General features: G+C 41.9%; 1 protein-coding gene across 1 annotated transcript in view; it reads left to right on the top strand.

The window, feature by feature from the left end:
• The window catches only part of LOC115085494 (carbonic anhydrase 13-like), a 42,560-nt gene that overhangs the window by 12,853 nt on the left and 8,132 nt on the right, over positions 1 to 21,575 (top strand). The window contains exons 3-4 of the mRNA XM_029591588.1: positions 689 to 807; positions 10,786 to 10,881. Coding sequence (XP_029447448.1) covers positions 689 to 807; positions 10,786 to 10,881 — 215 coding nt within the window. The remainder of the gene's footprint in view (positions 1 to 688; positions 808 to 10,785; positions 10,882 to 21,575) is intronic.

Here is a 21,575-nt window from a genome sequence, read left to right on the forward strand (position 1 = left end):
GGAGTAAGCGGTGGTTTTCCCATGTCTACATGGCTAATAATAGTTTATGGACTTTTTTTCTATGAACTTGTACAAGCTACTTTTAAACTAAATTATGCTAGATGCCTTGACCACATCTTCCAGCAGCAAATTCCTCAGCTTGATTGTGCATTGAGTGAACCAATATTTTCTCCAGCTTGCTCCAAATCTGTTACCTGTTAGTTTCATGGAGCGTTCTCTAGTCATAGTAAATCTGAAAGGGCAAATAACTATCCCTTATTCATGAGACATTCATGATTTTATAAACATCCATCATATCATGTCTCAGTCGTCTTTTCTCCAAACTGAAGAGCCCTACCTAACCTGTTTAGCGTTTCTTTCCTTCTTTTTATGTCCTTCTCTGTATTTTTTCTTAATAGGGCCTATGTATCAAAATGCAATAGACATATTCTGCAAAAGTTACTGGACAGCAAAAAATGGAAAAAATTCTTGAAATATTTTTTTTTTTTTAGTAATCTCAATTAAGTGTATTTACCAACAATACGTGTTAATGCACAACTCTCAATGCGTTATTGCAGTTTGATAAATAGACCCTGTTTGTAGTCTCTTCTCATTTGTAGAGTATGGGCATTTAATATTACTGTGAAATAAAGTTTGTGACTAAGGTTATACTCTTGTTACTAACATTAACTTTGTATTGTAATATCAGTCCTGAAAGGTGGGCCACTGACTGGATCCTACAGGCTGCACCAGTTTCACTTTCACTGGGGATTGTCTGATGCAGCAGGTTCTGAACACGCGGTGGATGGATTCAGGCATTCTGCTGAAGTAAGATCTCATCATCATCAATGATTATTTATATCACACTTTTCCAACAACAAAGCATGTTACAACAGAATTGTTTTTTACAGTGGCTACAGCGAAACAATAAAAATCAGCTACCATAGGTTAAATTTACAATTCAAGTAAAAATGCAGGTATAAGTTATAGTTTACAGCATACATACAATCCTAAATTACTGTTTACAGTTAAAATTATTGAAAAACCTCTGCTTATTAGCAGCCTGACTGACAGACTATTTAAAAATAAACAAACTGACTTTGTTTACTGACTTCTGTTTACTGACTTCTGTTTACTGACTATTAAAAGCAAAAACACACAAACACACTAAATAATATACGCCAATAGTTTTCTTCTCCCCAATACTTTAAAAAACATTTCCCAAGCAAAACTTACTGATTCCTTTCAGCCACCAGCAAAATGATCCTCTCCTCTCAGTGCTCCCACTGGATTGTGGGTTACTGAGCTCCTCCCTTGCTTACTGAGCTCCTCCAGGTCTGCCACTCTAGCCTCCAGAGATCGGACTCATTCTCTTTGCTTTGGATGCACATGTACAATTTCTCATCAGCAGGCTAAAAAAATCATACCTGTGACACTCAATGCAAAAGACTGGGAGACCCCCCTCTTGCTGCTAGACTGCTGCCTTCATCTTAAATTTGTTCAGTTCCAAGTTATGTTTTAGGTTGCTATGGGTGTAGGATTGCGTTCAATTAGGGTCCTTTAAACCATTGGTTCTCAACCTTTTTTCTTCTGGGATGCACCTGTTAGATCAGGGTGGGCACTTCCGGTCCTCGAGGGCCACAAACCAGTCTGGTTTTCAGGATATCCCTAATGAATATGCATGAGAGAGATTTCCATGCACTCTGCCTCAGTTGTATGCAAATCTATGTCATGCATATTCATTAGGATATCCTAAAACCTTGACAGGTTTGTGGCCCTCGAGGACTGGAATTGCCCACCCCTGTGTTAGATAATGCTTACATGCATGACACACTGAACACTTGACCATTATTTATTTATTTATTTATTTATTTATTTGTTTGTTTAAAAGTTTTATATACCACACAGTGGGGTAGATTTTAAAAAAGTGCGCCTTCGCGTACTTTTGTTGGCGCACCAGGCGCCAACAAAAGTACGCTGGATTTTAGTAGATACGCGCGTAGCCGCGTGTATCTGCTAAAATCCTGGATCGGCGCACGCAAGGCTGCCGATTTTGGGCAGCCGGCGCGCGCCGAGCCGTGCAGCCTGTCTCCGTTCCCTCCGAGGCCGCTCCGAAATCGGAGCGGCCTCAGAGGGAACTCCCTTTCGCCCTCCCCTCACCTTCCCCTCCCTTCCTCTACCTAACCCACCCCCCGGCCCTATCTAAACCCCCCCCCACCTCTATCCCTGGATTTACGCCTCCCGGAGAGAGACGTAAATCCACGCGCGCCAGCGGGCTGCTGGCACGCGGAGACGCGATCCAGGGGCGGTTCCGGAGGGCGCGGCCACGCCCCCGGACCACCCCGGCCTGAAACCATGCCCCCGGGCCCGCCCCCGAAACGCCGCGTCCCGCCACCAAAACGCCGCGCCGATCGGCCACGCCCCGACACGCCCCCCTCGAAAAACCCCGGGACTTACGCGAGTCCCGGGGCTCTGCGCGCGCTGGCGGGCCTATGGAAAATAGGCGCGCCGGCGCGCAAGGCCCTGCTCGCGTAAATCCAGGCAGATTTACGCGAGCAGGGGTTTTAAAATCCGCCCCAATGGGTAGAAAGCTATCTGTCTAGGTGGTGTACATGGTTACTTACATACACAATAAATTAAAAACAAGATAATTTATACAAAACAAGCTGTACTTGGTACTATAACATATGGTAAATTGCAACAAGTGATAAAAATGTTACTGAAGGTTGAAGGCTTGAGAGAAAAGATAAGTTTTTAAATGTTTCTTAAATTCTTTACGATTTGAAGTTAGACAGATATCATCTGGGAGGGAATTCCACAATAGTGGGCCAGCTACAGAGAATGCACGTTTTCGGGTCAAGGATAAAGCAACAGATCTTACAGAAGGAATTTCTAATAAACATTTATCATATGAGCGTAGTTGTCTAGGCGGTTTGTAAATTCTTAACAAGGAACACAGCCAAATAGAATCAGTATTGTATAATACTGGTCCCCAAACAATGGATGCAGAAGGAGATTTCCCCATACAACTCGCCACATACGAAAATATATTCTGATTCTGGTGCTATCTCAGTAACAGAAACACAAACTCCCTTACTACCAGGTGCACTGTAAATATACAAAATCTGGAAAAAAGAAAACACCACTCAGCACATGTGTAGCAAACCTGCCAGACCATAGCAATACTAACTCCAAGAACTCAGACAGCAATATTTATTTAATTTATTTATTTAAAAACTTTTCTATACCGTCATTAAGTTAGGTACCATCATAACGGTTTACAATAAGGCACAAATAATAATATTGGAAAACATAATAAAATCTATCATTAAACAGGGGCCAAGAATTTACGGTAACATAGTTCGTTTATAATTACTCATAATTGGAAGTGTTGTATCATGTTATATCATGTCCATTCTTTATTTTAACAGATTTTAAAATTCTAAAATCAAGGGCAAACATTTAAAAATAAAAATAGAATATAAACCTGTGTAGATTGGGGTAGTGTGCTTGAGTGTTCTGCAGATCGCTTATCTTATTCCCTGTGTTTTACTCTCCTCTCTCTATGTTGTACGCCTGTTTAAATAACCATGTTTTTAAATGTTTTCTGAAGATTTTGATGTCTTGTAAGCGGATCTCGATAGGCATGGAGTTCCATAACATAGGACCAGCTAAGGAAAGTGCTCTTTCCCTTACTTGGGTTAGTTTAGCTGTTTTAATTGAGGGGATGGTTAGTAATGCTTTATTTGCTGATCTCACTCACAACGCAATCCACCACAACAACTCTGATTGCTTCGAATCCCTAATCCAAATTCACCAATCCCAACGATACACAAGATCAACCAACAAATCTCAACTCGAAATCCCACCAGTCAACGCAGCCAAACTAACCACCACCAGGAATAGAGCATTTTCAATAGCCGGACCCCACCTCTGGAACTCCCTCCCACCCAACCTCCGGACACAAAACAACACATTTATATTCAAAAAATTACTCAAAACATGGCTCTTCAAACGAGCATACGAAGAGGAGATTGGATAAACTAACATGTTCGACAACCACAGCAGTTCCCCTACCTCCTCCCACCCCCTGCTCTCTCCTCCAACCCCTCCCTCTACCCCCTCTCCTGTCACACCTCTGTATATTCTTCCATCTCCTCCTCTTGTTCCCTGCTAACCCATCCCAACTCCAACTCCCTCCTATTGACACTACTATACCATTTTACTTCTCCAATCCAGCCCTCTTCATTTTATAATGACTATTCTCGCCCATTAACACCTCTCGCATATGCTACTTGTAAATACCCCTCCCTCAATGTTATATGTTAAACTTATCATCTGATTGTTTTCTATACCTTGCTGTTAAATTGTTATATGTTAAAGTTATCACTTAATTGTTTTATGTATCTCATTGTTAAAAATGTAAACCGGAGTGAAGGCCTTCACCAATACTTCGGTATATAAAAACCTATAAATAAATAAAAAAATAAATACATCTCAGGTTTCTGTTAGGGACGTGTAGGCGGAGGGCTGTATTCAGCCATTCAGCTTTTTCATTATGTATTAATTTATGTATGGTACATAGCGTTTTATAATGTACTCTTTGCTCGATGGGTAACCAGTGTAAATCTATTAGGGTTTCGGAGATGTGGTCTCTTTTACTTTTACCAGTCAGAATTCTGGCAGCCGTGTTCTGCATTATTTGGAGTGGTCTAATCGTTGTGTGTGGTAATCCAAGTAGGAGTGCATTACAGTAATCAGTGCTAGCGAAAATTAGAGCTTGTAACACTGAACGGAAGTAATTTATTGTAAGTAGCGGTTTTAGTCTTCTGAGGGTCATTAGTTTGGCGTATCCTTCCCTTACTTTCAATGATATGTGTTGTTTTAGGTTAAGTTCTGTGTCAATTGTCACTCCGAGGTTTCTCACTTTCTCTGAAAGTTTGATTGTTTGGTTGTTTTTGAGTATGATAGGGTTTTGGATGATTTCCATGTTTTTGCATTCTAATAGTAGGAACTCTGTTTTTTCTATGTTAATCAATAATTCCATCTGGTTCAGTAATTGTTTGATGATATCCAGATACATGTTTGCTATGTTCAGTGTCTTTTCAATAGTGTCATCAATGGGTAAGATTAACTGAATATCATCAGCATAAATGTAGTGTGTAATGCTTAGACCCGCTAGTAGGTGACATAATGGCAATAAGTATATGTTGAATAGGGTGGCTGATAATGCTGATCCCTGAGGGACCCTGTTTGAAGGTTAATTTTATTTGACCTTGCGTCTTTTATCTGTACTTGGTAGTATCTGTCTCTAGGCATGATTGAAACCATTTGATTGTTTTGTTACTTAATCCTATTTCTTCTAGTCTATTTAGTAGTATGTTATGATTTACAGTATCAAAAGCTGCTTATAGATCAAGCATCATTAGTATGTACCGCTTACCACTGAAAAGGCAGCAGTGCACCACCAGTGCATGTCCTATTGAGAATGAGAAAACACAACATATAAGGCTGATACAAATCCCTACATACTAGTAAAATACCTCACCTCACTCACACTTACAGATCCGACCTTCACCAAATGCAGAATAAAATGTGAAGACAAAAACTGGAATGAAAACCTCAAAAAGCCATTCTGCATACAGTGCAAAACTGGAGAGCTGGAAACAGAAATACATTTCCTCCTACACTACGCAAAGAATAAAATGAACATTCCCAAAATTCACATATTATTATATCTCTTGCTCCCTGTCACCCTCCTCCATGCCTCTATCATCCTCCCAATTACTCCCTTTCAAATATCTGCTCACACTCATATCCCTGCCCAGCATTTCTGACCCGCCACATCCTCTTCCCTGTGCTTCCTCTCCTGCTTGACTCTCCTTACCCCCTTCATCCCATCTCTCTGCCTGCCCAGCTATCCCGACCCCCTGTTTCCCACCCCTTCCTGTTCAAAAGACCCCATATTCCCTCTCCCTTCCACTTCTATCTGCTCAGAATGCCCAACTACCTTTCCCCCAACCTCCACAGGGTGAAGAGACCATCAGCAGCAGGGGAAGGTAAAGTTTGTGTTCCATCAAGTTCAGAACAGCAGGAGCTGGCAATGTCTCACACTGATCTGGATGAAAGAGGAAACAGCCTCCCACTGGGCCAGAAAGAGGAGAAGGAAGTGAGAGGAGCCTCCCATCAGGCCTAATATAAGAGAATGAAAAGGGGAAATTAAAATATTAAAGAATGTTGATCAGTGCTATTGCCCAGTATTGTAGCCTTGCTTAAGCACTGCTGAATACCTACTGTACATTAAATACATTAAAAACGGTACAGTTCGTATTCAGCAGGGGTTAAGCAAGGCTACTACTGCTGGCTAACTTTTCAGGACAATAGCATTGACCAACATTCTTTAACCCTTTAATACTTTTCCCCTTTCTTTGTCATTTATGTTACTAGTGTTGGAGATTGCGCCTGAGGCTGCATTTTTGGTTTAGTAGTGAGCACTAATATATGAGAAGTCAACCAACTCCCACCCGGGCTGACAAGGAGACAGCAGCCTCCCGCTGGCCCTGCAACACACCTCCCAGGACCTTGCGACACACCAGTGTGTCCCAACACACAGGTTGAGAACTACTGCTTTAAACGTATTAGTGTATTCACTATGGGGTAGATTTTAGAAAACTACGCCCGTGTGTACTTTTGTTCGCGCACCAGGCGCAAACAAAATTACACCGGATTTTATAAGATACGCACGTATCTTATAAAATCCAGGGTCGGCGCACGCAGAGGGGTGCACATTTGTGCACCTTGCGTGCGCCGAGCCCAGCGCGCGCTGCCCGTTCCCTCCGGCCTCCCCTCACCTTCCCCTCCCTTCCCTTCCCTAACCCACCCCACCAGCCCTATATACACTCCCACTACCTTTATTGCGAAAGTTACGCCTTCCTGGGGCAGGCGTAACTCGTGCGCACCAGTCGGCCGCCGCCATGCAATTCCCCGGCCCGGGAGCGATTTCGGAGGCCTCGGCCACACCCCCGAAACACCCCCGGGCCGGAACCACACCCCCCGGAACTTACGCACGTCCTAGGGCTTGTGCGCGCTGCCGAGCCTATGCAAAATAGGCTCGGCGTGCGCGGGGGGGGGGGGGGGGTGGGGGTTAAAGGGTTACGTGCATAACTTATGCGCGTAACCCTTTTAAAATCTACCCCTATATATCCAGTAGTATCCTATAAAGGAATGATCGAACTCTTGATAAAATGTGGGGAATTTCTGAATTTAAGTTAAAATGCTGATTTTAAAACTTGTTTTTAAGTGTGAAAGTGACTCCTGCCTGTAAATTAAAGGATGAGCTAGAGGTGGGTGAGAGGATTGGGAAATACAAACACATAATCTTCTGTTTGTTGCCTGCCTCTCTGACTACCTATGTAAAACAAATCACACAATCACACTAAATAATATACCCTAATAGTTTACTTCTCCCCAATACTTTTAAGTTTTAAAAATGTCTCCAAGTAGATCTTACTGATTCTTTCCAGCCACCAGGAAGATGAACCTCTCCTCTCAGTGGGAAGAGGGTGGATCCTTGTGGCATACATTATGAGAAAAGGTGAGGATGAAAGGATGCATATCCAAGGGGAGGTGGTCTGCATGTGGTTACGGAGGAAGGATTTGAACCATGCTTGTACTGGTGTTGTGAAGGGAAGCTATGGAGGAGGTGTTGTAGACACCACCTCCTGGAGTGGTGCAGAGTGGCAAGGCTGGAGGCTAGGCATGGAGGTTCCCTGCTGGCATGGAGGCCAAAGCACAGGCTGAGGACAGGCGTGAGATAATGCTGAAGAACAGTTCAGAGCCAGGCTCACTGGGGTCTTCTGGTGGAGGGGAGGCTGCGCAGCGACTGGGCCTGAGAGCACAAGATCAATCAGGCAGGCAACGAAAGTATCATCAAATACTGCTGAGAGATCCAGAAGTATCAGGAGGGCAGTTTGTCTATGGTCTGAACAGAACTGGAGGTCATTTATTATTAGAGTAATTTCTGAGCTGTGATAAGGTCTAAATCCAGACTAGAATGGGTCTAGGAGGTTTATAGTTTGTGAAATCTGTGTTATAATTGGACTGCCTTTTGAATGATCTTACTAAGGAAAGGGTGGTTAGAGACTGGACAGTAGTTTCTCCTATCATTTGGACCTAGTCTTGGTTTCTTCAGAATGGTTCTAATCACAGCTTCTTTTAAGGCATTTTGGTAGGTGGACTTCTGACAGTGTAGTCTTGATGATAAGCTGGAGACACCTCAGTAGAGGTTTGACTTGTTTCATGAGCCAGGAGGGGCAGGCATCTTCCGGGCATGTTGTGGCCTTGAGGCTGGAGAGAAAGGCATCAACTTCATCATCAAGTAGGGGACAGAAGGCAGTGAGGGGGTGGGAATGGTGTACAAAAACTGGCTTGGGGGGCACTCTTTGGTAATTGTCCAGTTCTGCTCATATGTGGCTAATTCTGTCAGTGAAGAATTTGGCTAGTTTATTGCAGTAGGTTTCTGTTGTTAAGGAGGAAAGTATTTAAGTGATGAGTCCCAGAAGTTTATTGACTGTATGAAGAAGTTCTCTTAGTGAGTTTTTCGCTCTTCTGCTCTTTTTTGTTAAAAATATTAGTACGTGAATTATTCATTTCTCCAAGTGAATCTTTGCCTTATTATTGATATGCATTTTTAAACACAATTTGAAATGCCTCTATTGCAGTGCATTAGCTTTAGACTTGCCCATTCAAATGTTCTGCCCGTTGATTTCAGGTGGTATTTTATCAGTCTGCTTGTTCCCCTGCCATCAGAGGAATGTTTGCTGCCAAAACTGGATTGAGACTTTACCCTCAGGCATTTTCAATGTTCAATGTTTCTTTGTTTTATTCTTAGTTTGCTTAACTTTTTAAAAAATCTGTCACTTGACACATTTTTTGATTGAAACTCGAGTCAGGACATGTGATCTTCATGTTCCTTAGGCAGGTGTAACTTATCCTTCCACTTTATGTAGATAAGATAGAACATTGGCAATTATCTGGCTATGATAGTGTCATGATGTGTACTGCCAAGATGAGGGCAGGATAGGCTTGACATCTTCACCTTAATACAGCCACCGTTCCCCACAGGTTGAGCCTGAGTGCTCAGGCAGCTGCCAGGACTTCCGGTGACTGCAATAACCATACTGGACTGAAGTGTGGAACTGGAGCAAGAATAGGCACATAACTGGAGCAGGAACAGATGCAAGAGCAGGATCTGGAACCAGGAACTTACATGGGGTGAAATATTAGATACTAATTAGACAAGGGATGTGAAAGGGGATGATGAGGAGGCGATGTGGGGACATTTATAGCGGAATGATGAGCTGCGAAAAAAAAAGGGGTGGGGGAGACAGGGTGCAGCTGGCCGCATTGCAGCGGTGCGTTTTCGCCTGCAGCGGTTGTGGCCACACCGCACACTATTACCCCCATTGCGCCCCTGCAAAAGGCGTAGTTATTTCCGGTGCTAGGGGAAATTAATTATCTATAGAACAGATACAACAGGAGCAAGTGACCCCGCATCGTCTCACCATCAACCCAAGACCAACCATCTTCAAGAACTGTGAGAGAGACACAGGCAGCGAGAGAGAGAGAGAACTGTGAGACAGTCACAGACAGAGAGAATGTGAGAACTATGAGAGAGAGACACACACAGGCAGTGGGAGATAGACAAGCTGTGAAAAGCACAGCTTTTATTTTAATGTGTTAAACATTATCACCCACAGCGCAACCGGGCCCAACATTTTTTAAACCCCTCCCCTTTCCCTCATTTAAATTTTATCATCGCAATGAAGTAATTATTGCGTTATGATAAATGACCCTGTTAGTGTCTAGTACTATAAATTAGGGCTTTTTAAAACAAAATGTAGATGTAGGAAGTAAAAAGAGTAAGAATGCTTTATTAAAGAGCATAGAAGATCCTACTTATTTTCTTTTAAGAAATCCATGCTTATAAAAGACCAAAGTTGGACATTGTACAGAATGGTATTGTGCCATCTTTTCTCCGATTTCATCTGAATTCAGATGCTTTTTTAATGCTAATCCTAGGTCTCTTTTGAGTAAACTGCTTTGAATTACTAAACTGTTCAGTCATTCTGTAGTGGGATCAGCAGCCCCTGGCATCCATAATCAGACTGTGGCAGCCATTTTGTTTGGATATCCCATGCTGGCAGCTCATAGTTAGAAAGTACGTTAAAAAGGCACCAGCATTATTCTGGACTTGCCCTGCATCAGCGGCTCATGCTGCCTTGTGGAAGTCCACCTCTGTTTCTGCAACTGGGATATGATAGGGTGGCAGGAGCTTCCCAGGTCAGCTCACGTATATGTCCAGATCCTGTAAACCACCCTTTCTCAGTGCCTCCTTAAAGAGAATCCTTTAGTCCCAGATAATAGGGCAGCAGGAAGAAAGGAGGTCAGTGAGGGAAAGAGAGAGAGACTGTTTGGAACCCCTCCCCCCCTTCCCCACTTGAGAGAGAGACACTGTCAGTAAGAGAGTGAGAGCTACGAGAGACATACAAAAATGGGGAGAGGAAGGGCTGTAAGAGAGAAGCTGGTAAGAAGGTATAGCAGAAGAACAAAGCACAGGGTTATAACAAATGTTGAACAGTTATCTTCAAACTCTTTTTCTCCTCATGCATTGGCTAAAAAATGTCTCATTCTCTTCAAAAACAAATTATTTTAGTCAAAATTTTCAGTGATGTAAAATGTTGCAGATAAAAATTAATCTCAAAATAAGCAGTGAATACTGTACATTATGGACTGCTTTTTTCACAGCTTCATATAGTGCATTGGAATTCAGATGTGTATGCTGACTTTACCCAGGCACAACAGAATCCTGATGGGTTGGCTGTATTGGCAGTTTTCCTGAAGGTTAGTAATGCCACAGAGAAGAATCATTTTTCATTTTCTTTAGGTGAGTACTAATACTTGTTATAGTTGCAGAAGCCCCAGGACAATGCCAAAGCACACCCCATTAACCTTGATATTAATGATGCCTTTTAACATAGCAAGTCTGAAACTTGGCAATGTGAGATGTAGGTGTATTGCTTTATTTTATAATCTTTTACTCTTCTGGACTTAAAAATTACTGCTAGTTATTATTTCTAAAGTGCTGGTAGACATACACAGTAGGGATGTGAATCGTTTTTCTGACGATTGAAAATATTGGAAGATATTTTCAAACTCGTCAGAATTTGGGGGGACCCCGAACCCGATAGAAAAACTCCACGAAATTTTTCGTGGGGTTCTCTTATCGTTTGGGGGTGGGGGGTGGGGATGGAAGAAATGGCACTTAAAAATAACCTCCAAACCCACCCCGACCCTTTAAATTTAATTCTTTCTAATCCCCCACCCTCCTGACCCCCCCCCAAACTTTTTTTAAAGTACCTGGTGGTCCAGTGGGGGTCCCAGGAGTGATCTCCCGCTCTCGGGCCGTCGGCTGCCACTAATCAAAATGGCGCTGATGGCCTTTTGCCCTTAGCATGTGACAGGGTATCCGTGCCATTAGCCAGTCCCTGTCACATGGTAGGAGCACTGGATGGCCCGTGCCATTTTTAAAGATGGCACCGGCCGTCCATTACTCCTACCATGTCACAGAGGCTGGCCAATGGCACGGATACCCTGTCACATGCTAAGGGCGAAGGGCCGTCGGCACCATTTTGTTTACTGGCAGCTGATGGCCCGAGAGCAGGAGATTGCTCCCGGGACCCCCGCTGGACCACCAGGTACTTTAAAAAAGTTTTTTTTTTGGGGGGGGGTCAGGAGGGTGGAGGATTAGAAAGAATTAAATTTAAACGGTCAGGGTGGTTTTTTTTTTTTTTTTGGCACGACAGCCGATTTAAATGTGTAAAAACCGCAGGAACGAAGATTTCCTGTGGTTTTTACCCGAACACGATACCGGAAACGAGTCCGGTACCGATTCCCATCCCTAATACACAGTGCTATTCAGATACACATAAGAAACAGTTCCTGCTCCATGGAGCTAATAATTAAATATAATTAATAATAATAACCTAGTCAAGACAAACATACATGGCAAACAAGAGTCTACAGGAAATATATTTATTATAGAGAAATTGTTAAGATTTAAAAGTAGCCTCAAGAGATGAGGCAAGAGTTAATGGGTAATTAGACCTAAACAGAAACCAACAAGGCCCTGGGAAACTGATATGGGGGTGACTTGTATAGCGGGCAGATACTACCATAAGCTTCCTGGGCAGACTGGATGGACCATATGGTCCTTTTCTGCCATCATTTCTATGTTTCTATGTAGACTGGACTTGAATAAGCCCAGAGAGCGAGCATAACACACCAACTGAGGAAGTCTATTCCAGGCATACGGCACAGCAAGGTGTAAACCATGGAGTAGGGAGTTGGTGGTGGAGAAGAAGGGCAGAGATAAGAGCAACTTGCTCGATGAACATGATTCATGAGGAAGAATAAAGGGAAGGAGAGAGAAGGGAAGATCTGTAAAGAAGAGTGCAGCGTGATTGCATTGTGAATAAGAAAAGCTTTAACTGTATGCAGAGATAGATGGGAAGCCAGTGTAGTGACTTGAGAAGAGGGGTTACATGGTTATAGCGACGTTGAAGGAAAATAAATTGTGCAGCCAAATTTTTAATAGATTACACTTTAGAAATAAGTAATTTCCCTCCATATTTGTAGGGGTAGGCTACAATGGTTTATTCCTTCCCTGCCTTTTCTATACTGGGACCTTTCCATCACAAAACAAATCCCACACATATGGAAGATAATAGAAGAGATGTGCAATTGTTTAGGATGAATTAGGCAATTTCAGCGAAATTGTCTAATTCATCCTGGTTTGGGGAACCCGAAAACTGAACCAAATTTTCTCGAAATTTTGGGAAAATTCGGTTTTCAGGTTAGTGCGCGCTAACAGGAGTTAGCACGCACTAACAGGAGTTAGTGCGCACTAATGGAGTGTTAGCACGCACTAACTCCCATTAGTGCGCACTAACCCGAAATTCAGGTCCCCCGAATTACAAAGGCCCGAACCGCGGGAAATACGAAATTTCCCGCAGCGGGCCAACAACGAAGCCCAAACCAAAAGGTTCGGGCTTTGCACATATCTAGATAATAGTATCTTTAAAAAAAAAAGCTATGGAGGTTGTATAGACTTTATTCTTAACTTCCTATGCAAACCTCCCAGGTGGATATGTTCTTATGTTCTTACCTTGATACTATTGTTCCCTCAGCTTTAGCCAAGCCATGGATTTTCAAAGGGAAACTTCAGGGGAAGGGGGGGAGGGGGGGTTTCATTTGAAATTCAGTGTGCAGGCCCATGGGTCTGCAAGCTATGTGGAGAAAGATGAGTTATTGGGGACTGAAAATATCCCTACCCATTTTCAGAATATGCAAAAATATTGAAACATAGTAAAAATGTCTATAGAATTTTAGACCATTTTGATTGGCAACCATCCTATATGGACATTTTCTTTTGCTGATTGTCTTGGAGGAATATGGTGCAGAGTTCTAGGAATTTTATTGGTTCTGGAGAAAACTGGAATGAATCTTTGTTCGTTGTTTTATTGGTCAACAAAGCAGATGTTTTACTACATGGGCACTCAAGATCATGTAGATCAGGTATGATTTCAAGCCTGAAGTAATGAAACTCATATATCTAGAGAATGTTGTGGGGTAGGAATTCCCATTATGGAGGTGCTGAATAGAGATTGGATTAGCATCATTTAATATCACCTCACTGGAAAAGACAGCTGAAAGGTGGTAAAGAATCTATAAGGAGTCCTGAATCCAATGTCTTGGTTCAGTTCCTTATTCTTAGAATATGATACATGAATATATTTCTGTTCCAAAGTCTCTTTCCTTTGGGTTTTTTAAAATTATTTTTAAGTCTAATACAGGTAAGCTGGCGAATGAGTATCTTGGCTGAGAGAGAGGGTATTAGTGTTTGGGTCAGATACATTATATTGTTGGTGTTTCATCCTGGTTTGGAATGCTAGTTTGGGTCCTCCTACATACAGCTTGTTGAAGCATTTATTCCACTCCATTAAGTATGCCCCATTTTGCTGAATTTGCAGGCAAATGATCTATACAATTCTATAGTTTTTTAGTGTGCTGTGGTGATGATAGTTTATTTGCATATGTCTTTACAAGTCTTGCTTTTCAACTTATCTCAAGTTGAAGAATCAAAACCATAGTTGAACTTTGTAATTACAATTTTTGTTTTTTATTAGCAATTCCCGAAAGTTCTCTCAACCAATTGGTCTAATAAAAAATATCACAACCTATAAAGAGTTCCTTTATATTGCACACCCAGATTGGACGCAGACCTTTAAATATTCGCTCATACAAACTAAAGCACTACTAATATTAATTAACTAAATCACTATGCAGTGCCATACATAACATTAGATTGAATAATTCTCAAGAGCCAGATGGTAGTGCTATGCACAGGGTATGGTCAATCTCTGTGGCAAAGACAGAAATTTAAAAGGATAAAATAAGTTTTAAGTTGCTCATGGCACATATAGAAATAAAAGTCTTTTAATTAGAGCTTCGGGGGATAACTTTCAAACAGCTGCATGTGCACACATATGCAAGTGTCTACAGGTGTGCAAAACTCTACACATGTATTTTGTAACCTGTGCATATAGGGCACATTTTAAAAGTGTTGCTCACTAGGGATGTGAATCGTTTTTGAACGATTAAAATTATCGTCCGATAATTTTAAAATCGTTCTAAACCATTAGAGTACACGATACAATACAAATGCCCACGATTTATCGTCAGGAGCATTTATATTGTATTGTTAAATAGGGCACGGGAATTATTTGGGGGAGGGTGGGAAAACCGGCACACCAACACAACCTCTAAACCCACCCCGACCTTTTAAAACAAATTCCTTACACTCCCCCACCCTCCCGAACCCCTCAAAAATGTTAAATTACCTGGTGGTCCAGTTGGGGGGGGGGTTTCAAAATGGCGCCGATCGCCTTTGCCCTTACCTTGTCACAGGGAGCGACGGTCGCTCCCTGTGACAAGGTAAGGGCAAAGGCGATCGGCGCCATTTTGAAACCTCCAGCACCGGCACCGGCACGATTGAAGGGATGGCTCCTGGACCCCCCGCTAGACCACCAGGTACATCTAAAAGGTTTTTGGGGGGGTCGGGAGGGTGGGAGAAGCAAAGGGGTAATTTGAAAAGGGTCGGGGTAGGTTTTTTTTTTCGGGCCATCAGCGCCTTTTTATCAGTGGTAGCCAAAATGGCGCCGATGGCCCGAGAGCGGGAGATCGCGCCGGGGACCCCCCCCTCACTAGACCACCAGGTAATTTAACATTTTTTTTTTGGGGGGGGGGGCGGTCGGTGGGGTTTTGTTTATCTGCTCAGGCCTCACTAAAAATTTAACAATGTGAATTGGAATCGGAACGATTCCAATTCACAATCTCTAACGATCCGATTTTTCCCTCCCACCATCCGAACCTGATCGTTAAGACGATCGGGCACACAATTCACATCTCTATTGCTCACACTAAAAGGCCCATATATGTGAGTATGTGGGCTGTGTATGAGCCATGTGGATTTAAAAGCCGCTAATTACACGTGTATATGCACATGTTTGAACAAAAAAAAAATGGGTGGGGTATGAGTGTTCCAGGGTAGGGCCAAAACGTACGCGCTTAAATTTGTATTTTAAAGCCAGAGGCTGCAGCGTACAGTAGCTTGTTAGCTGGATACATAAGAACATAAGGCTTGCCATTGTGGGTCAGACCAAGGGTCCCTCAAGCCCTGTTTCCTGTTTCCAAAAGTGGCCCAGCCAGGTCACAAGTACCTGGCAGTATCCCAGGGGTAGATAGATTCCAATCTGCTTATCCCAAGAATAAGCAGTGGATTTCTACAACTCCACCTTAATAATGGTTAATGGACTTTTCCTCTAGCAACTTGTCCAAAACTTTTTTAAATGCAGCTATACTAATATCTTTCACCACATCCTCTGGCAACGAATTTCAGAGCTTAATTATGCGCTGAATAAACAAATATTTTCTCTTATTAGTTTTAAATGTATTACCCAGCAACTTCATTGTGTGTCCCCTGGTCTTTGTAATTTTCGAAAGAGTAAACAACTGATTAACGTTTACTCGTTCTATTCCTCTCATTATTTTATAGACTTCTTTCATATCTCCCCTCAGCCATCTCCATACTGAAGAGTCATAACCCTCTTTAGCCTTTCCTCATAGGGGTGAACACAATACTCAAGATGAGGTCGCACTATGGAGTGATACAGAGGCATTATGATATTCTTTGTTTTATTCTTTATTTCTTTCCTAATAATCCCTAGCATTCTATTTGCTTTCTTGGCTGTTGCTGCACACTGAGCAGAAGATTTCAATGTATTTTCAATGATGACACCTAGATCCTTTTCCTGAGAATGATGACACCTAGATCCTTTTCCTGAGAACCTTGCATTTTGTAGCCATAAGTTTCTCTTCCTCAAGTGCATCACTTTGCACTTGTCTACATTAAATTTCATTTGCCGTGTGCATGCCCAGTCTCCCAGTTTTGCAATGACCTTTTGTAATTTCTCACAATCCTCTTGTGATTTGACAACTTTGAATAATTTTGTTTCATTGGCAAATTTGATCACCTCTCTTGTTGTTCTCATTTTCAGATCATTTATAAATACATTAAAAAGTAGGGAAATGCATTCGTTTGCAACAAAATAGGAAATAGAGATGATATTTCCTATTTCATTGCGTTTCGGGGGGCCGATGAAAAGATAGCAAAACCCTCGAAATTTTGTGTGGTTTGGGGGGGGGAGAAAGGGGACATTAAAAAACCAAAACAAACCCAAACCCATCCCAACCCTTCAAATTTAATTACTTGCAATCCCCACCCTCCCGACCCCCCCAAGACTTGACTGACCCCCTCCCAAGACTTGCCGAAAGTCCCTGGTGGTCCAGCAGGGTCCCGGGAGCGATCTTCCCCGCTCGGGCCATCGGCTGCCACTAATCAAAATGGTGCTGGTGGCTCTTTGCCCTTACCATGTGACAGGGGCTATCGGTGCCATTGACCAGCCTCTGTCACATGGTAGGAGCAATGGATGGCCAGCCTTTCGGTTCAGCCGGCCGGCTGGCCGGGAGTGATCTCCTACTCTCGGGCCATCGGCTGCCAGTAATCAAAATGGTGCCGATGGCCCTTTGCCCTTACCATGTGACAGGGGCTATCGGTGCCATTGGCTGGCCTCTGACCCATGGTAGGAGCAATGGATGGTCAGCGCCATCTTAAAAAATGGCGCAGACCATCCATTGCTCCTAACATGTGACAAAGGCAAAGGGCCATGTGACAAAGGCAAAGGGCCATCAGCACCATTTTGATTACTGGCAGCTGATGGCCCGAGAGCAGGAGATCACTCCCGGTACTGCTGGACCACCAGGGACTTTTGGCAAGTTTTGGGGGGGTTGTAATTAATTAGATTTGAAGGGTTGGAGTGGAGTTGGGATTTTCGTTTCGGGGCAGCTGAAAATAAATAGGCTCGAACTACGGGAAAGCTAAATTTCCCGTGGTGGGCTGATAATGAAGGCTGAACCAAAAGGTTCAGCCGAATCACATCCCTATTAAAAAGCATTGGTCCCCAAACAGATCACTGAGGTATTCCATTGGGAAGATTTGCCATTTAGCCTTGCTCTCTGTTTTCTATCTTTTAACCAGTTGGCAATCCACAAAAGAACACTGCCACATATCCCATGACTTTCTAATTTCCTAAAAAGTCTCTTATGAGGGACTTTGTCAAATACTTTCTGAAAATCCAGATATACTATATCAGTTGGCTAACCTTTATCCACATATTTTTTTTACACGTTGAAAAAAATGTAGTAAATTTGTGAGGCAAGACTTCTCTTGGCTAAATCCATGTTGGCTTTGTCCCATTAAACTATGCTTATATATATATGTTCAGCAATTTTGTTCTTTATGATAGTTTCTACCATTTTGCCTGGCACAGACATCAGACTCACTGGTCTATAATTTCCTGAATCACCACTTGATCCCTTTTTAAAAATTGCTGTTACATTGGCAATCTTCCAGTCTTCAAGGACCATAGATGATGTTATTGATAGTTTACAAATTTTCAATAGCAGGTCCACAATTTCATTTCTCAGTTCTTTCAGCACTCTGAGATGTATGCCATCTGATCCAGGTGATTTGCTACTCTTTAGTTTGTCAATTTTTGTCTTCCAGTTTACTGAGATTTGTTTCAGTTCTTCTGAATCATCACCTTTCGATATCATTTCTGGCATGGGTTATTTCTTACATCTTCCTCAGTGAATACTGAAACAAAGAATTTATTTAGTCTCTTTGCTATGGCTTTGTCATCCTTAAGTACTCCTTTTACCTCTTGATCATCTAATGGTCCAACTGACTCCCTCGCAGGCTTTTTACCTCAAATGTTCCTGAAAACGTTTTATTATGAAATTTTGCTTTCATGGCAAGCTTCTTTTCAAATTCTCTCTTTGCCTTCCTTATTAATGCTTTGCATCTGACTTGCCAGTGCTTATGCTGTTTCCTGTTTTCTTTTCCATTTCTTGAAAGATGTTCTTTTAGATATTATAGCCTCTCTCACCTCACCTTTCAACCATGGTGGTAGTCATATAGCCTTCTTTCCACCTTTTCTAATGCATGGAATACGTCTGTTCTGGGCTTTGAAGATGGTATTTTTAAACAACATCCATGCCTAAGTTAAACTCTTAACCTTTGCAGTTGCTCCTTTCAGTTTTTTCCTATTTTCCTCATTTTATCATAGTCACCTTTTTGAAAGTTAAATGCGGTCGTAGTAGATTTCTTTTTTGCACTCCCTCCAGTTATTAAGTCAAATTTGATAATGTTGTGATCACTATTGCCAAGTGGCTCCAACACTGTTACCTCTTGCACCAAATCCTGTGTTCCACTAAGGACTAGGTCTATAATAGTTTCCTCTCTTGATGGTTCTTGTACCAGTTGCTCCATGAAGCAGTCATTTATTTCATCTAGGAACTTTACTTCTGTAGAATGTCCGGATGTGACATTCACCCAGTCAATATTGGGGTCATTGAAATCACCCATTATTAATGTGCTGCTGATTTTGTTAGCTTCCCTAATTTTTTTTAGCATTTCATTGTCTGTTAGTTCATTCTGGCCAGGTGGTCTGTAATACACCCCCATTTCTATTTTAGTCCCTTTTTCACCTGGAATTTCTAACCATAGAGATTCAACATTGCCTTTTGCTTTCTGCAGAACTTTTATCCTGTTTGACTCAATGCTCTCTTTAACATATAGTGCCACTTCTCCACAAATATGATCCATCCTATCATTTCAATATAATTTGTACCCTGGTATAACAGTGTTCCATTTGGTTATCTTCCTTCCACCAGGTCTCTGAGATGCCAGTTTTATCTACCTCTTCATCCAGTTCTATATAGGTTAAGTCTTTCATCTTATTTTTTCAGACTTCTAGTTTCTTGTTTGTATTAACAACTTACTTATCAATTGACACAGGTAATTTGGAATCTTTCTGCACTTTACTTAAAGGCATCTGATCCCCTTTGGCATTTATTGCAATCTCTCTACTGGGATACCCTATTTTCCCTGTTCTCTTGGTATCCTTCAAAGATACATCATTTGGAACCATGTGCTTCTGGGCGACTGTCAGCTTTCCTCCATCATCTAGCATATATATTTACTGCTGCTCCTGATGAGGTGAAAGTCTGCAGAAATCACTTTTTAGGCGTTACATGAGAGAGTGTGGGGTCCGGGTCAACTGGGGGGAGTGCAGGCTGAAGAACTGGAAAAGCTGATGAGCTACTTGATAAAACTGGGAATGTCCTTGGTGCGAGCATGTTTTAAAATCTGCTTACCTGCGCAAGTTAAAGCTGGCAAAATCCTAAGGAAGATATGCAAAGTACGTTTGCTCGAGTAATGGCTTAAAATTAGGAGCACACATATTCTGGGTAAGTGTATTTTTAATTCATATGTGTGCAAGTGCACGCATGATTTAAAATTCCTGTATCTGTCTGCTTGTGCGCTTATATGTGCATGTATGGGCTCCTTTGAACTTCTTTTAAAGTTACTGACACATGATATATGAAGGTTATAAAATATGTGTAAATGTACCGTGCAACATGCGTGTGCATTTTTAAAAAAAACTGCACAAATACATATTGCACTTATCTAGATAAGATTGGATTTTTCCGGCTAAGTAGTGGCACTTGTCAGATAAGTTCTGATTTATCCAAATCGGAACAAAGCTGCTACTTAGTTGGATAAATCTTAAAACTGCTACTTATCCAGCTAAGTCAAATAGTCTGAAAAGTGCTACTTGTCCGGAGAAGTAAGATAGACAGATAAGTTTCAAATAGAGCCACTTATCTGGAACTTGTCTGGGTAAGTGCCTCAACTTAGCCAAACAAATTGAAACTTAGCCGGATAAGTGCCACTTTCAAGATTTATCTGGCTAAGTAGCAGCAAAGCCCCTACTTAGTTGGATAAATCGGAATTTATCCTGATAAGGACAAGTGATACACTCGCATATTTTTACATCTAATTTTCAAAACATATGGGTGGAGATTTTACCTCTGTAATTTACACACATTTACTTTTGTAAGTCAAGTTTTACGTGTGTAAGTCAGGAGATTTTCTAACATGAGTGCTATGATGAAATTACCAGTTTTTCCAATTAGTCTACCAGTTTGCTCGGTCCATCTGCAGGTCATCGAGACCCTACTGGTTTTTCAGTCTCAAATCCCACCATTTCTCCCAGACTCCACACCCAGTCAGTATTTCATTTTTAAGATGTTTACTCTCACTTACTCCAGATATCGAGTAGGTGTAAATATATGCGAGTAAGCTGCCAAACCTACATGCATAAATTGCTTATAAAGGCTTCACCCCAGAATGCCCCGGCTCACCTCTTTTTTTACATGTGCATATTTACTCCTGGACCCTACAGTATTTTGACATTTATAAAACAGTCTATATGCAAATATATGCTATTTATACACATATGTGCTGATTTTTATGCATGCAGCCTTTTGAAAATTCACCTGATACTGTTTTCAACATATATACTTCTCACTATTTGCAAGTCTAAGCAGCAAACATGATTACCTTCATTATAAAATAAATTGGCATTCACAAAACTGTATCACTTGAGTTGCAAGCAAGAGCAATTATATTCACTTGTAATAGCTTTCAGCTTTAAGGAAACCTGTAATATTCATGTTTGTGATCATGCAAGAGCTTATTAGGAAAAGATTTACTTGCCTTAAGACCTGGAAAGGAGAATTTTCCAAGCCATTTACCTGGGAAAATTGGCCTGTCTGAAGAAGTTTTCTCCTCTGCCTCAGCCCGGGGCACATACAGACTTTCTCAGCAAGCACACTTTTTTGCTGGATTACAAAGAGGCGCACCCACGGCTGCGTGTAGGGAAAATAGAATGCATATATTCAATTTTCAAAAATTCACTTGCCTTTTGCCTGGCTCGGTCACCATCACAAATAGCAGGTGCAAAGTACATGGGTGCTTACTTTGTGACTGTTAATTTGCAAAGGGAAACACT

Source organism: Rhinatrema bivittatum, chromosome 2 (genome assembly GCF_901001135.1).
Source record: "Rhinatrema bivittatum chromosome 2, aRhiBiv1.1, whole genome shotgun sequence".
NCBI lineage: Eukaryota > Metazoa > Chordata > Amphibia > Gymnophiona > Rhinatrematidae > Rhinatrema > Rhinatrema bivittatum.